General features: G+C 40.2%; 1 protein-coding gene across 3 annotated transcripts; it reads left to right on the forward strand.

Moving 5' to 3' along the window:
* The first annotated feature begins 356 nt into the window (after positions 1–356).
* Positions 357–13456, forward strand: VDAC2 (voltage dependent anion channel 2). Of its 3 annotated transcripts, none has more exons than XM_075505145.1 (9): positions 357–490; positions 4759–4830; positions 5877–5926; positions 8221–8373; positions 8462–8514; positions 8968–9195; positions 10407–10557; positions 11482–11539; positions 12382–13456. In XM_075505145.1, exons 2-9 carry the CDS (start codon positions 4764–4766, stop codon positions 12471–12473), a joined length of 852 nt encoding a protein of 283 aa, XP_075361260.1. In that variant the 5' UTR covers positions 357–490; positions 4759–4763; the 3' UTR covers positions 12474–13456. The 3 variants fall into 3 exon arrangements, with proteins under 3 accessions (XP_075361260.1, XP_075361259.1, XP_075361261.1); XM_075505144.1 differs by lacking the exon at positions 357–490 and adding an exon at positions 1136–1184; XM_075505146.1 differs by lacking the exon at positions 357–490 and adding an exon at positions 1780–1798.
* The last annotated feature ends 2567 nt before the right edge of the window (positions 13457–16023 follow it).

Raw genomic sequence — 16023 nt, forward strand, 5'->3', positions numbered from 1 at the left:
TCCGCTCCCCCTGCAGAATGGCACCCGAAGGCCGCCGCCGCCCCACCGGCTGCGCCTCAGGAGGCTTCGCTCCCCCCCCCCGCTCAGCCGGCGCCTGGTGCGGCCGTTACCGGCCCCGCCCGCCACCGTAGACCCGCCCTCCCGCAGGACCCCCCTTCCGCCGCCGGGGCTGCCCCTCCGAGCGCCTGCCGGCCCGCGGCGCCCCCGCCCGGCTCCTCGCTCGGGGCGCGGCGTCTCCCGCCGCACCCCGGCTCTGGGCCCCGGGCGGCGGCGCGTCCCGCCGGTCGAGCGGCGGCGCGGTGCGGGGGGCGGGGGAGGCGGCGGACGGGGCGGCCCCGGCTCGTTGGGGTCCTGCGCGGCGGCGGCGAGCGGGCGGATCGGTGTCTCCTTCACTTCGCCCTCCAGTGCCAGCGGCTGCAGCAGCGCGGCCTCCTCACGGCGAGACCCGGCCCCGCTCCGCCCGGCCCCGCCGCCCTCTCGCGCTAGCCAGGTGCCGGCCCGCGCCGCGACCGGCCCCGCGGGAGCAGGGGAGGCGGGCGGGGCTCGCCCGTGTGCGAGCGGGCGGAGGGGTGGCGAGCGGGGCTGGGGGCCGCGCGGAGTCGGGGGCGGCGGGGCCGGGGGCGCCTTCCCCAGCGTCCAGGCTAACGGCGGGGCGGGCGGGCGGGCGGGCGGGGCGGGGGCAGCCGGGAGGGGGGGGTTTCTCCGCACGCGTTGTCCCCCTCCGCCTCCCCCCATGGCCTCCGCAGGCGCCGCGCCCTCCTCGGCGTGCGGGCCCGGGCCGGGCCGCGGTTACATAAAGGGCGGCAGGAGGGGGTCAGGCCGGGATGCCCAAGATGGCCGCGTGGAGGAGTTCACCTTGCAGCGGCAGCGGGCGCCGCTCGCCCTGGCGGCGGGCCTGGCGGGAGCGGTAGGCCTGGGCGCGGGGGAACGACCTGGCGCTGGGCGCCGCCGCCCGGGCCCTTCCCTGGAAGGGTGTGCCGCCTCCCCATGCGTCCCGGCCGGGCTTTTTGCATCCCCGTTCTCCCTTTTGGTGTCCTTCTCTTCCGGAAGGCTCTGCTTTGCCCCTGCTTTCAGTTTCTGAACACGTAGTTAATTTTCAGATGTTTAATCTTCTTTCCCTTCTCCATAGAGTCTCTAAATTGGCCTAACTATGGCTGCTAGGCTAGCGTGTCCACCTCCGAGATGTAAGTAGGGACAGAGTTGAAGCAAGGGTAATGAGGTGGGGTTTTTTTTTAAGCTTTAGTAGCAGTGTAAGTCTAAAGGTTAGTGGTGTGTCTAATGTGTTTTAACGAAGTATTTTTTGAATAATATAAATTTCTCTGTTGCTATTTATGCTACTGGAAAACAATTTCGATGTAGTGATTGGCATTTTTTTTTAAATTGCATGAGTACTTAGGTTTTTTTATTATAGCCTGATCTAGCCTCTAGCCTGATCTTCAGTATCCTGAGATCTTAAAATTGTTAGAAATCTTTCTAGAAGTCCTTGGCATTCCTTTAATTGTAGGGTGTGAGAGAGTTTTGAAATATTACCTCGAAGGAAAACTGCAATATAATAATTCTGATAACATTACTACATCTTTCTGTTCTTGGAATGTTTTTTTTTTTCTTTTTACAGAAGAAGAAAGCATGTTTGTGGCTCTTGAGTAACAGATTAATTAAAGGGTTTTTTTTTTTAGGGTGGCATGAAACAAAGATCAGGGTGGAGCTCCCACTTGGTTCAAGTAGAATCTGTGTTTTTGAAGTGAGGAATAAGATTATCTGATAGCTGCTTTCACAACAAACCTCTTGTTGTTAAATGGTACTTATACTTTAGTCACTTTAAATCAGTAGTTTTTAGTGAAAGACACTTCAAAATAGGGTTGAAGAAAATTACTTTTGATTATAAGAATTTGCAGACCTAGCTAACTTGTCAACATTGGAGGACACAGGAATGGTGGTGTGGGTGTTTTTTTTTTTTTTTTTGGCCCTGTTTTCATTTAATGAGCATTCTGATGGTGGCACTGGCTTATCAGGTATTTAGTATAACCAAAATTAACTCTTAGTTTTCTCTCTTGTCCTTGTCCATCCCTGTTAGTATAGGATTAGAACAGCAGTGTGACAGTTGTACTCTTTTAACTTTTTGTCACAAAACTTGCATCTATAGGCTGGAACATCTGACAAATACTGGTTGATTTTCTTGCAGTGGGAAGGGTGCTTAGCTAGGCCAGATAAAATGACAATGTCCTTTTTACTCTAGTAATCCTTTGAATTTAGACACAGGTACCAGTTTGTTAACTTCTCAGGACATTACTGCTTAGCATAAATCTCTTGTCTGTAATGGTTGTCTAGCCAGATTGGAAACATTGAAAACAAATGCAAAAAGCTTGTTTATTTATACTGTAAAAGCATGTCTGTGCTAAAGGCTAGTATAAAACTTTAAAACTAGAAATAATTATTCTTCTCAAGATGCTAGTTAGAAGTGAGACCTATTCATTAAAGGAAAAACGCATAGCTAAACCTCTAAATTATTTTAAACTGCTAATGAATTGTACAGTTGCTGTACAGGAGAAATTTAGAGGGGAAAGAGCAGTGTTCCCACACTTTCTCGTAATTTGGTCTACAACCTGCTGCTGCTTATTGAATAAATAATAGGAACCATTTAATGTCTTGTCACTGGGATTAGTATCTGTTCTGCTATAGAATTTTTTTTTTTCTCAAGACATGTTATTTATTATGGACTTGAACTTGGGCTAAGACTTTTTAAGCTTCAAATGCTTCAAGTCATTTTCATGTTTGTTTGTTTGTTTTTTAAGATACAGTTTACTTTAACTCTATGGGAAAACAAACTTGTTTTACGTTCTTGAGCAAGCATTGGACGTCTTGCTGTAGTGACCTGGCTGTAGAGTTTAGAACACCTTACTAAAGAAGGGTTTGGGTTGTTTTTTTTTGTTTTGTTTTGTTTTCCTTTTTTTTTTTTTTAAGTTAAACTGTGAATGTAAATGTTTTTGCTCACTGGAGGTTGAAGTTATCCTCTTATGGCTTACGGAGGTGGAGTAAGGTACTCTGGAAAACTGCATTAGAAACTGTAGAAAGATAAGAAACAGTCTTGTGCCTTACTTTTGCTTGCTAAAATAGTGTGGTGTGGTTTTTTTTTTTAAATAGTAGCAGTTCATACAATTAGGCTATATATGGCAGGTGTAATTAGTGGATTGGTTTTTTTTTTATGTGGATGCTATTCTGAAACAACAGTCTGTCTAGTGGAATGGTGCCCTAAAGGAAATTTTTCTGAATGTGGTGTTCCAGGAAAGTTTTCCCTTTATGTAGATAAGGACATGAAAAGATGGAAGTAAACCTTTTTGAGAGGGGGGGAAAAAAAGCTTGCCTTGATCTTGTATTATTGAATACACTTATGATCTTGCGGAGATCTGCAGAAGATAAGCAATTCTATAGCCAGATGTTGAAAATTTAAATACTGGTTAAAAGTACTATATAAAAATGAAAGTAATCTTTTCTGCTTTCAGTTGAAAGTTAACATGTTAGAGTACTGCCCTTGTTATTTTTGGGGTTCTAAGGATATTTTTCCATTTACTTAAAACAAACAAAACAAAAGAAACCCGACACAAGAGCAAGATAAACAGTCAATTATGTTAATCTGACTTTCTCTGCAAAAGAAATGTGACCAATCAGTTTGAAAAGATAAAGATTTTTGTTTGCTTGTGTTTAGCCTTTTTATGGCACTTATCTAGTTAGTTTCATTGTTCCCCCCCCCCCCCCCCCCTTTTCTTCCCCCTTTCACAACATGGGGGCAGTTATTAACTCTTTGAAATATGCTCCATTTTCTGTATTTTAAAACTTTAAAATACAGTGCCTCTGTAACAGTGGCTTTTTGCTATTGAAATCATGGGAAAACAAGTCACCGAAGGAAGGTACAGATAGAGTGTATCTGCACAGGGAGGAGGACCATACAGGCCTGTGTGAGACCTTAGGCTGGTATCTATCCATCAGGCCAGGGAGACTGGGTCCTAACTAGTCTTGAATGACAGGTTCTTTAACAGTGAGATTGTCAGAGCTTCCCTGTCCCCAAAAGGGACTTTTAAAGAGAGCTTTTCTCACTGACCCAGCACTCCTAGTACTTGTTTGTTTTAAACTAACAAGACAACCACTCCAACTTAAACTCTTGTACATTTGGGGGGGGAGAAACTTCATCAGATTGATTGCTAGTTAGTGGCATTAGATGTTCCTTTTTAAATTGTATGTCTGCCATTTAAAATATGGGGCAAATGATGTTTCAAAACAGATATGCACTCTTTTTACATTTTGAAAATACAACCTTGTAGGTCCTTTCAGGTAATTCTCATAAGCATCTGTCAAATTTGATTTTGTGGAACTCCAGGAAGTAACTGTCTGCATTATAACTTTTCAAGTTTCTGGGTTTTGGTGGTAACTGCCAACTTTGGAAATGTGAACTATTAGTTGATTTCTGGTAAGTAAAGGTGTACAGAGAAATCTACTTGAAAAATTAAGAACTGGGTGGTCTTGTAATGCCTTTTCTCTACAAGCAGATTACCTCAGTCAAGAAAATAGTCAGTGTTCACAGTGACCATCACTGAAAATCTGTAGGTGTTTCACAGAATACTGTAATTGTTTGAGCCATCTGTCTATTAACTGCCTTCATATATGAATCTGCTTTAAAGAGTATCTTTAAAGAGTTGTGGTAGCATTTTTTTGTGCACACACAATGGTAAAAGGTTCACTATTAATTAGCCTGTTACCTTTCAGCTCCAATGGCGATTCCTCCATCTTATGTAGACCTTGGCAAATCTGCCAGAGATATCTTCAATAAAGGATATGGTAAGAATAGTACCTTTTATAAAACATGGTGTTTGTGGTGCAGCAATGAATTGCCTTTTTAAGCTTGTATGTAAAATTGAATGCTCAAATGTGTGTTTCTGGGGAGGGGGAAGGTGTATTGTTTTTATATCATTACTATTCACTAACATCATTGGACGCTTTTTGTGGGCTGTTTTGGTGTGAAATCTGTTAGATCTTACTGCTTTAGCCACATAAATGTCCGAGATATACAAGTATGCAAGAATGTAGGCATCAGGTGTAATTTAACTTAAGAGTACACTTTGTTTATCCATCTGTCTGTGCCACAACATTTCTTGATATAGAAAGGGATATATACCACTGTAACATTATACCCTTTTTTGGAATAGAAAGAGGATAGCTATTGAGATAAAGAATCCTTCAACATTTTAAAATGCTTTAATACCAGGCAGTTGCATAGGTAAATTCTGCTTCATTACAGTGCTGTTTCTTTCTGGTCTTTGGGAATGCATGGGGGGGCTTTTTCACCAAGACTGTTGCTCAGCTCTAAGGGTAACAATGTGAATTGACACTCCATAAAACCTACTTATATTACAGTTCCAATGGCTCTGTGTTTCCCAGTGACTTCACTTTTACAGTTTTTTACTTTGAGATCTTTCTTCTTGGTGCTGAGAGACAAATTTAATGCATTGGGATAGCTCTTCAAATGGCATTGACTACAAAGCTGATGCCATCCCGGGAACAGAAAAGAATGCATTTTGTCTGTCACTAAATTTACTCTTGGAAGTCATCTTTTGGTAGTTAAATGTACAGTGTACAACTGAGAGGCTACTCCTCACTTTCTATGTGGTGATGATAGAACAGAACTTCTGGCTTGTTCTAGAGTGGCCTCCTCTACCTGCTGTGGCATCTAAAATTTCAGTGTTACTGGAGTCAGTTTATGGTTGTTTTTATATATGTATATACGTGGCACGCTGCTGAGACAGCTTGGAAAACCAGCTTCTTGGAAAATGTGCATGGTCTTAGTTAAAGCCTACTGGTGTAACTTTTGACTTTTGTTTGTTAAGGTTTTGGGTTGGTGAAACTGGATGTGAAAACAAAATCTGCAAGTGGAGTGGTGAGTTTAAATACCTTTTATTCATTATATTTTTTTCTGGATGTGTTCTGATATTTAATTAGAAAGGACACCTTCCAGATGCTGTTCAGTAGTTTATAGGTTATATGAGTAATAAACTTTTGGTGTAAAATAATTTCAGAAGCCCCTAAAGATCAGACTTACTTCTGAATGTAACAGAGGTATCACACTGATTAGTAATCTTTGTAACATAAAAAGGTTTATTAGTTGTCTCTCGTCTTATATCTGAAGGTGAACAAATAGCTGACACATTTTTGAATTATTTTAATATATCAATCATAGTATGCAGAATTTATTTCTAAAGTACCTTGTGATGCTGTTTGTATTTGATAGAAATTTCTGGCATCTTGATGCTTGTGTGAAGTAGTTGGCAGTGAATTAGCACATTGAATCTTTGGCTCCTCTTTAAAGGTATTAAAGTGTTGCAGTAATGTTCCATGCAAGATACCTTGGTCATGCAAGCAGTGCCTTCTGTAACTTCTGTCTATTTCTAGAGCAAACTTTGCAAGATATAAAGGTAGATTTTTTTTTTTTTTGTAACTGGAAGCTTTAACAGTGTAACTGGCTGTTAGAAACAAGGTCTGTGGGTTATATGCTGTATTTTTTCTAGAAGTCCGTATCCCAACTGAAGCACAGTTTGCAAGAGCCCTATTATAGATGTAGTTGTTCTTATTTTAGCTTATTTCTTTCGAAGACTACTGGTAATACTGGTAAAACTTTCTGAAAAATCCAAGCCCTCATGTGAATCCTGTATCAGTTATAAGCCATCCTTTCCAGGAGCAGAAAGTGCTGGCATGTACGTACTGCAGATGTTTTAAAGCAGAGATAAGAGATAATGTATTCATTTGCTGCTCCTGAAGCATTACCACAGTGGTTGCAGTCACATATACCCTGTGCAGTAGGAATAGCACAAAGCAAGAAGTTAAAGCTGCAGGTATTTGGACTTGAAGTTTTGTAGTCCCTGTCACTTGCCAAGAAATAGACCTTACTAGAATTAAGCAATTGTGTGGATGGTTTAGTGGTTCACTACCATAATACAAGTAAACGTCTTAGCTGTGGTTAAATTTGATCAGCCACCGTGAAAGAACAGTCTCATGCGCGCTTGTGATGTGCAGTAGGTCTTGGACTGTGAGAATACGAATGCTTAAGTACTTGTGATTTCAAATCTATGTTTCCTTCTGGGGGAGGTGAGTGTGAGGAGTCGATTTGAAAATAATACTGTGCATGGAGGAAGTCAGAGATCAAAAGTTTGACTTACGTTTAAAAAGTTGAAATAATAAACTTTTTAAACCATGAGGGCATTAATATTTCAGTGGAAAGAGCTCCTTAACATATATTTGCAAACCACACTTCCACTTCTACTAGGTATTGCCTTTAGTTACTGAATAGTGGTACACAGAAATTATTCATTCTGTTCTCTGTGAGAATCTAAATAGTGAGAGATGACAGGGACTACTTAGTTTAGTAAGGAGATGTGAGTGATATTGCTAACTTTAAAATACTTTCAAGAATTCCAAGTAAGACTCTACTAGAAGCATAAAATCAAACTGTTGCCTTAGCTCACAATTCAAACATTCACGTTCTTCCTGTGTGTCATTAAACCAAAGTGTCAGGGGAATAGGAATTTTATAGATGCCAGTAAAAACACATGTGCGTATGGCTTGTGTGAAAGGCTGGTGCATTGAGAACTCTCTTAAAAAGCCACAAAAACCCCAAACCAAACCACCACCCACCCCATCCCCAAGTTGAAAAATAATGGCATTCTATGACATTTTACCGTTGTACATAACTTATCTTTGGAAGTGGTTGACTGGAATAATGAAAATATATGAGATCCTTAAAGAATTTTAGTGGAGTTGCATTATGTGCCTTATAGTGTTCTCGGCTCTTGGTTTGATTTTTTAATTTGCTCATTAGGAGTATCAGACTTAACCTTATATTTCAATAACTTGTTTCTGCTTTTAATGAGAATACTTACAGTAACTACTGTCTTCCTTCTGAGTTATGTTGCAAACCTGTACATTTTGTAATAGTGGCAGAAACTGCAGTTGAGATGGGGAGTGGGGGGAGGCTTCCATGTGGGCATGAATCGTCTAGTTCTTCTTGTCCATGTTGTTCCTCCTTCTCCCCTGGCAAGTTGTCTAACGTTGTTAAACTTGTTGCATAGAATAACAAGATCTTAATGTTTGCTGAAGAAAAGTCTTTTCTCTTTTGGCACTGTGTAATGCTTTCAGGATCATGTATCGTCTGTATAACATGGACACTGTCCTTTTTAGGAATTCACAACATCTGGTTCATCAAACACAGACACTGGAAAAGTGAATGGGAGCTTGGAGACCAAATACAAGTGGGCTGAGTATGGGCTGACTTTCACAGAAAAATGGAACACAGATAACACTCTGGGAACAGAAATTGCAATTGAAGATCAGGTAATAGATTAGGGGAGTATTTATTTGTTTTGCTTAACTAGCAGAACTGAATTTATAGCTTTATCTTATCTTCTCCCTCTTCAATTAGATTGCCAAAGGCTTGAAGTTGACATTTGATACAACCTTCTCACCAAATACAGGGTAAGAATTGTTAAACTCTACCTTATTTAGGGCAGTAAGTACAACCATGGTCAGTAAATGTTCATCTGGTCTGCTGTATTGAGAGAGATGTTTGTATGGGTTGCTATTGATCCAAATTAGCAAATCCCAATGCTAAAGGCTTCTGTTTCTTAGCATCCCATCTTACTCTACAGAGTTAGTATTGGACATTTCACAACAGCCCACTTTGCTTATTTTCTGGGATAGAAATACTTGGAAGATTGCAGGGGGCATGAAAATACCTCTACATTGATCACAAAATGCCTGTTTGCGGTAGCCCTGTGCTTTTTTGATGGGCTAGATGTGCTTTGGCCCAGTGTAGAGTATGCATGTGCGTGGCATTTAGATACATTGTGTAGAGTTGTATGGCTTGAATTTGGCAGTTCATTAAGGAAGATCAAGCCTTGTCTTAAGATAACTGTTTCTCTGTTTCAGAAAGAAAAGTGGTAAAATTAAGTCAGCTTATAAACGTGAATGCCTAAACCTAGGTTGTGATGTTGACTTTGATTTTGCTGGACCTGCAATCCACGGTTCAGCTGTCTTTGGTTATGAAGGCTGGCTTGCTGGTTATCAGATGACTTTTGATAGTGCCAAATCAAAATTGACAAGAAATAACTTCTCTGTGGGTTACAAGACTGGAGACTTCCAACTGCACACTAACGTGTAAGTACTGAAAATCGTGTCCAGATTTACAGAAGCAGGCTTTCTCTACCTTTCCTTCTAGTCAGAATACAAATGCTTGAAATACCAAGAGGTGCTTGCAAGGCCATTAAGTGGAGTGCATTTTTCAATAGGTACTCCAAATAAATTATAAATGTTACTTTGTATCTCTCTTTCAAAACAGTAAATACCTGTGGCTTGTTAGCACTTACAGCATAATATATGCTACAGTTTACCAAATACTGAAGTACATCCAAATTGGAAGTGCAATAGTTCAGTTACACAGAGCTGATCATAATGCTTTTTCCAGCTTTCCCATTAAATTGAATTCTATCTGGCTATAATTTAAGGGCAGTAGATTTGTTAGAGGTAGTAATTAGTGTTGCACTGTTTAAGTAAGCCAGGAGTAGTTTCTGGAGCAAGACTAGAGTTTTGCTTTTGGACTTTTTGAGTAGGTTTGTCTTCTTGCCTGTCTGGGATGAAGAATGCATGAAACAGAGTGTAACTAAACAAGTGTAAGACATCTTGTTTATGAACTTTATTCAGACTTGCTACCTTTAGATCTTAAATGTTCTTCAGAGCAAGCGGATCAAAACCTACTGAAGAACATGTTTTCAGTCTTAAGTTAAAATTGGCATTGTTCTAGTGCATTTAGTTAGGAAATAACTTTTTGAGGTAGAAGTTTGTCCTTTTGGAGGGGAAGGATGGGGATTGTGTCTGTCTGGGTTTATGGAAATTGAGGGGTACGGGAGGAAGCTACAGAACACTTTATAGTCTGGGCTGTAAGAATTCTATTTCAGTTTACTAATGTCAAACATTGTGACAGATTTTTAAAAAGGTCATCTAATTCTTTAGGAATATCGTATGTATTCAGTAATCATAGAATTCAGAACGCCTGTTTCCTAACTATTACCATTTATCTGTTAGTTTGGTAAGGATGCAAGCTGGAATTACATTCAAGTACTTAGCTCAACATTAGTGTGAGAACTAGCTGTAGCACTCTGAAATATCTTCTTTTTTTTTTTTCCCCATGAATTATTGCAGTTTAATTTTGCCCTGAAGCCTTTGTTCATCTCCCCTTCTCCTGTCGAAAAATGTGAAACAGCTCAAACTTTAGAAATTCTCATTTGAACAAAAATTTGAAGTAGTTAAAAAAAAAAAGTGTTGGGATTATGTAAATATAGGAAACTAACTTTTTTTCTTAATTTGTGCAGCAATGATGGTTCAGAATTTGGTGGGTCAATTTACCAGAAAGTGAGTGACAATCTTGAAACTGCTGTAAACCTGGCTTGGACAGCAGGTAGCAACAGCACTCGCTTTGGCATTGCGGCTAAATACAAGTTGGATTCCACTGCTTCTATCTCTGTAAGTATGGCTCTAACCAAAAGGGTTATGCTAAGCACAGTGTATTTTCAGTTTCTGCAAATCTGTGTGTTGTTAGTGCAAAAGAAAGTAATAGGCCAAGAAGTCTTGTAGGAATTACTCTTACAATCCAGGCAGTTATAATTAAACCAGCAGTATTTAAATTCTCTAATGTTGCGTACAGCAAAGTCTCTTTTAGAATCTGACTGTCAAATGTTGTGCTACTCTAGAGGACTTAATGTATTTATTAAAGAAAATAAAAAGAAAAAGAAACACTTCATGTCTAGTTCTGTAAGTTTACAGAATTTTTTTAAAAACAGTTTTTGGGGACCTCTGTCACGTTCTCATGGTAAGAACTCTGGCGATACTGGTTAAAAAGGTGATATGCAGAAAAGTTTTCTGTATGTTATAAAGTTAGAATTGAACCTGGATTTGTTGGAGTCATCCTATAGAGGAAGTGATGCAGAGTGACATAAATGATTTTGCACGTATTGTTTATGATGATATTTGAAATGTTTGCTGCTTGACTGATTGGACCTGCAAGATACTAATTCTTTTGTAATAATATGAACATGGAGGATTCTTCTGAAGTGGCTTGTTTTGGGACACTGTGGTGGGAAATTGCTATGGCCTTCTGTAAAGGGGGGAGTGGGGAGGTTCACCTGCCAAACTACATTGCAGTAACAGTTCTCCCTGCCCTTACATTCTGTCTGCTCTTAAATGTTACTTCTTCAGCTGTAAGTTGAGGGGCAAGGGCATAGCTGGGAAGAGAGAATCCAGTAAGCACAGAGATATTGAAAGAACAAGTAAAGTTTGGTTAAGTTGATAATGGGAGTGTTGCCATAGTTATTCTAGCTTCTGAATGATAACAAAGAACTAATCAGTTACGACATTTCAGTTGCTTTTGTCTTGGTTTTTTTTTTTCAGGCCAAAGTGAACAACTCTAGTCTAGTTGGAGTGGGTTACACCCAGACCCTGAGGCCAGGTAAGGGTTATCACATGAATTATGTCACATACATATCTTTTATGCATCACAAAGAAAATCTTTGAGATTTATGCATTTATATGCAGTTCCATTCTTCTGAATAATTTTGTCTTGAAGGCAAAGTAGATGTTTTACAGTAGCTTATGTTGCACATCAAACCTATTTCTAAACAAGACAAATTCTATTGTATCTAATGGTATTACTGCATCATATTCCTCATTGGTTTGTGTAGGAGTGGACTGTATTGTGTTTGATAGCTTAGCTTTAGGCTGTGCAAAGCAGTCTCTTTTTTTAGCATTGCTTTCTCCGGTCACATCGTATTGAATAATAGCAGGTCTTGAAATAATGATTACTCTTCAAAAGAACACACTTCCTGCTCTTCATATTTAGTACAAAAACCTTCCAGAACTTAACTTGTTCTGCTTAAATTTGAAAACACCTGTTAATGCTATATTACCTTTGATTAGTTCCTTATTTGAAAACCAATAAAAATCGTAGTTTCATTCCATCCCTCCCTTGGTACAAGTGTCTGTCTTTCTATGCATAATTTTTCTTCTTTGCACACCTTTCATGTAGAAAAGGAGAGCTCTTGTGTACTTACCAATTAGAGTCTTTGTATATCCACTTTATAGCATGGTATTTACAAAAAAGCATCTAGCTTGATTCACATGACTAGCTTTCAATAGATTTCATGGGTAAATGGATTCTTCTGTAGAAATCTTTAAGAGGAAAGTAATGAAATAGAAAAAGAGCTACAACTGGGACTTGTAATGACAGGGGTTGAGTTGCATGAAAGCTACTCTGATTGTATGTTGTAAACATGCTGTTTAAAAATCTTACAGGTGTGAAGCTTACGCTGTCTGCCCTGATAGATGGAAAGAGCATCAATGCTGGTGGCCATAAACTTGGTCTTGGCCTGGAATTGGAGGCTTAAAAAGGTGAAGAAACTGCTGCAGAGAAGGGATATCAGAAGAATTTGGCCTTAAAATGTATTTCCAATGTGACCAGCAGGCTTTTTTTTCCAAGAAGGATGACCTAGAACAAGAGCTGTATTTGAAGTATTTAGACAGTTACTTGTTAGCTGGTTTCTAGTTAAATTGGTTACCCATCTAGTTAAAATTCTGCATTAGTGCAGTCACTTAAACATTATTTAAATGTATTTAACTGTTTAATGCGCTACCCACAAATAATGAAATAGACATCTATGAAAACTGTACAATTGTGTGCATGTTTGTTTTTATGTTCCTTTTAACATTCGATATTGCCATTGAATGAAAAATGGATCAGTGGATGTTTTGAAATGAGGTCAACAGTTTTGTTAAATCACCTGAAGTAGAAAAACATTTGGTATCCCAAGACAAATTATGAATAAAACAAGTACACACACATACTTGTGCCTCAGATATTTTAAGAGTTAAGATGTGAGGGTAGTGCTCAGTTAAGTTTAACTTTTAACTTAAAATAATCCAAGAAGTAGTGCTCTGTACCTTTGTGCAATTAAGGACCCCTACCCCACCCATGACAACACTGAATATAGATGGTTTTCACTGAACGGCTGGATTCCTCAAGCAAGTTGAATGTGCTTTTCTGTCAGGTAAGATTTGTCATGACACAACGGTTTAATTCCCCCTGTGTTCCACGGGCAAGATTTACTGCATTACTAGTTGGCCTCCTGATGCAGAGAGTGCAGAATGATGTACTTGGCACACTGAGACATTTAAGAACTGCTCCTTGATGCTTTTGCCCAAGGGGTGAAAAACCTCACCACAAACACACCTTCTGCTTATATTTGTATGAAGTGAGATGTATCTCTGCAACTGAATGTAACAGTGTAATGGTATAACAGCCTGCTTATCCCAACTGCTGTGAGAGGTTTCTGCTTAAAATGACTGAAATAAAGGCTTAATTTTAAATGGAGACGGAGGAAAATGCATCCGATTCTGCTTTCCCTTTGACTAATAAATCTTGGCAGATATCAATTTTTAAGTCCAGAAACATGCAGAATAACGGCAAAACTCTCCCTGTTTTTCCAAGATAGATAGAATTAAAAGAGAACAGAGTTATGAGGGGTATTTGGTCTGTGAACATAAGATCCCTTAGGATCAAACATAACTAGCTGTGAATGCTTTTAATGTGGAATACATTAAATACATGTAGTTACAGTGCTTACATTTAAGAATGGGGATTAATTGAGTTCAGGGGAGTGCCTGGAGCCTACTTCTTACAGTCTCTCATAACTGACAAGGGTATCTTGATACTTAGTCTTGCAGTCTGTAGTTCACAGCAGCTTCCTTTATAGGGCAGGTGGCTAGCTTATGATCAGGAAGCTTTATCTCTGGTTTGCAAGCTGTGTGTGGTTCATGCTGGATTAGACTTAACCCCCATAAAAGTCGTAGTGATTTGCTCGAGGTCTTGTTCCATCCTGCATTGTTGCTCTCAAATTCTCAAGTTAAGTACTCTTGTAAACTGCCTGTGTTCAGGCTTTAGCTGTGGAATAGCTGAGCCACCTTCTTTGCGGAAGATAGAGCAGAGCTTAGTTTCTAGCTCAGGCCCTTGAGCAGGCTTGCTAGTGTATTTGACTAGGTTTGTTACATGACGAAGAGAAGGTTTAGCAGTATTTGTGCTTTGGAGTACCTTTACTGCTGTTGTCACTAAATGCCCTTTTCTGAGGAGCACTTCCACCACTTGGTGATGGCAGAAGCATGTAAGGTGCAATTTGTTGCACTCTCACTGCATGTTAATGTTCATGAACTATTTTTCGTTTGAAGTGTTTTTATGTGCTAGACCACTTAAAGCTAGAGACCATGTGGCCAGACATTTGAATTTTAGTATGGATTCTCTTTTTAGTGTAACCATCTTTGGTGCCTCACCAAGTGTGTCCAGGCTTCTTCTGGGGGGGGGGGGGAATTGTGTGCCTGTATGCATTGTCCAGCTGTAGCACCTGGGCAAATAAAGAACTCCGTCTTTTGCACCCTTAAAGCAGCATGGCTGCAATACTGATGTTTCTCAGTTTTTGGAAGCTTTTGATAGCGCTGTAGTGGTCTGACACTTCTTTTTTTGTTGTTGCTGTTGGGGGTGTTTTGTTTCGGTGTTGTGTATTTGGGTGGGTTTTGTTTGTTGTTTTTTTGTTTGTTTGGGTTTTTTTAAAGAAACAACTACTCCAACCCTTTTCTTCCCTGTCTGCTCACCTCTAGCTGTTTTTCCTGAGGTCACAAAATGGGCAAGTGAAATAAAAGCAGATCCTGCAGAGTTTCTCTTTGACTCTTGGTACAAATTAGTAATGGAAAGCTTGAACCTATTCATTTTACTCTGTTGTCATGTGCATCACTTTACTGGTTCTTAGCCTTTAAACCTTAAGTAGTTTAATTTATTACAATGCTGATAGGCAACTGGAGAAATAAAAGGGCTCTGCAGTAGTTAAGACAACTCTGAAAATGTGAGGTTTTCCTCAAATATTCTGACATAAATCACTACTTTGAGCATGAAAAGGAAGTTCAGTATCTATCTCTTGACACCTCTCAAGTGAGGTTTAAAATGGCTTTCAAACTTTCTTTTCAAGTGTGCTACAGATGCTGGTGGTGTAATTGGAGTTTTGTGGTAAGGAATGTCAGTAGTTTAAATAGCTCCATTTTGTTAGACCATGTAGGAAGCCTTAATGATAAATTTCAGTGCTAGCCAGCCTTTCCTCAGGTGTCATTCTGAATAAAATAAAAACACTTGAGTAACCAATGACCTGAGCATGGCTGTGCATCTTGTTTGTGTGAACTGTAGCATTGCATTCCTGCCTGGTACAGCTGGAGTAGGGGCTGTCTGTGTGGATATTGCAAGGAGACTTAATCACGCTTTCATAAATAAAAATCCTTTCACCGAGATTATGATGCCCTGGATTTTGCAAGTTACTGTCTGAGTGACTTGAATGATTATGTTCTTGCTGTGCTGTAGAAATTCTCCAGGTTGTTTCAATTAACCTTGCACTCTTCACATGGTTCAGCTTGGTGTGGTATATTCTTAAATCTGCCTCTTGCACACTGCAGTAATTCAAAACCAGGAAATTTGTTTGGAACTATTTTGGAATGGGCATGGCAACCTTTCTCCCCCAAGCATTGGGGCACAGGTTTTTACCTTTCCCTTGGCTATCGCTGGGATAAAGCCCCAGGTAGTAATAGAGTGTGCTTACTGCCCTCTATATGTCCTGTTCTGATGTTTGGCTCATTACTGCTATAGTCCATCTACCAGGCACAAAGATGCATTTAAATCTATGGTGACTGCACTTCTATAGGAAGTAGAACCGAGCAAACAGAAGACAGCCCTGCTTATGCCAAAGGTCCTTGTTTCCTTATCATACCAGTCAGCAAAGACAGAAGCAATTCTATGCAAGGTAAGCCACTAATGATGACAAATACTGGGTTGCACCTGTGGCAGCAGTGTCTTAATGGCAGGTACAAATGCTTCCTGTGAACTGGCAGAAAGGAAAATGCGAAGAA

This window comes from Mycteria americana, chromosome 6, assembly GCF_035582795.1.
Source record: "Mycteria americana isolate JAX WOST 10 ecotype Jacksonville Zoo and Gardens chromosome 6, USCA_MyAme_1.0, whole genome shotgun sequence".
Classification (NCBI taxonomy): domain Eukaryota; kingdom Metazoa; phylum Chordata; class Aves; order Ciconiiformes; family Ciconiidae; genus Mycteria; species Mycteria americana.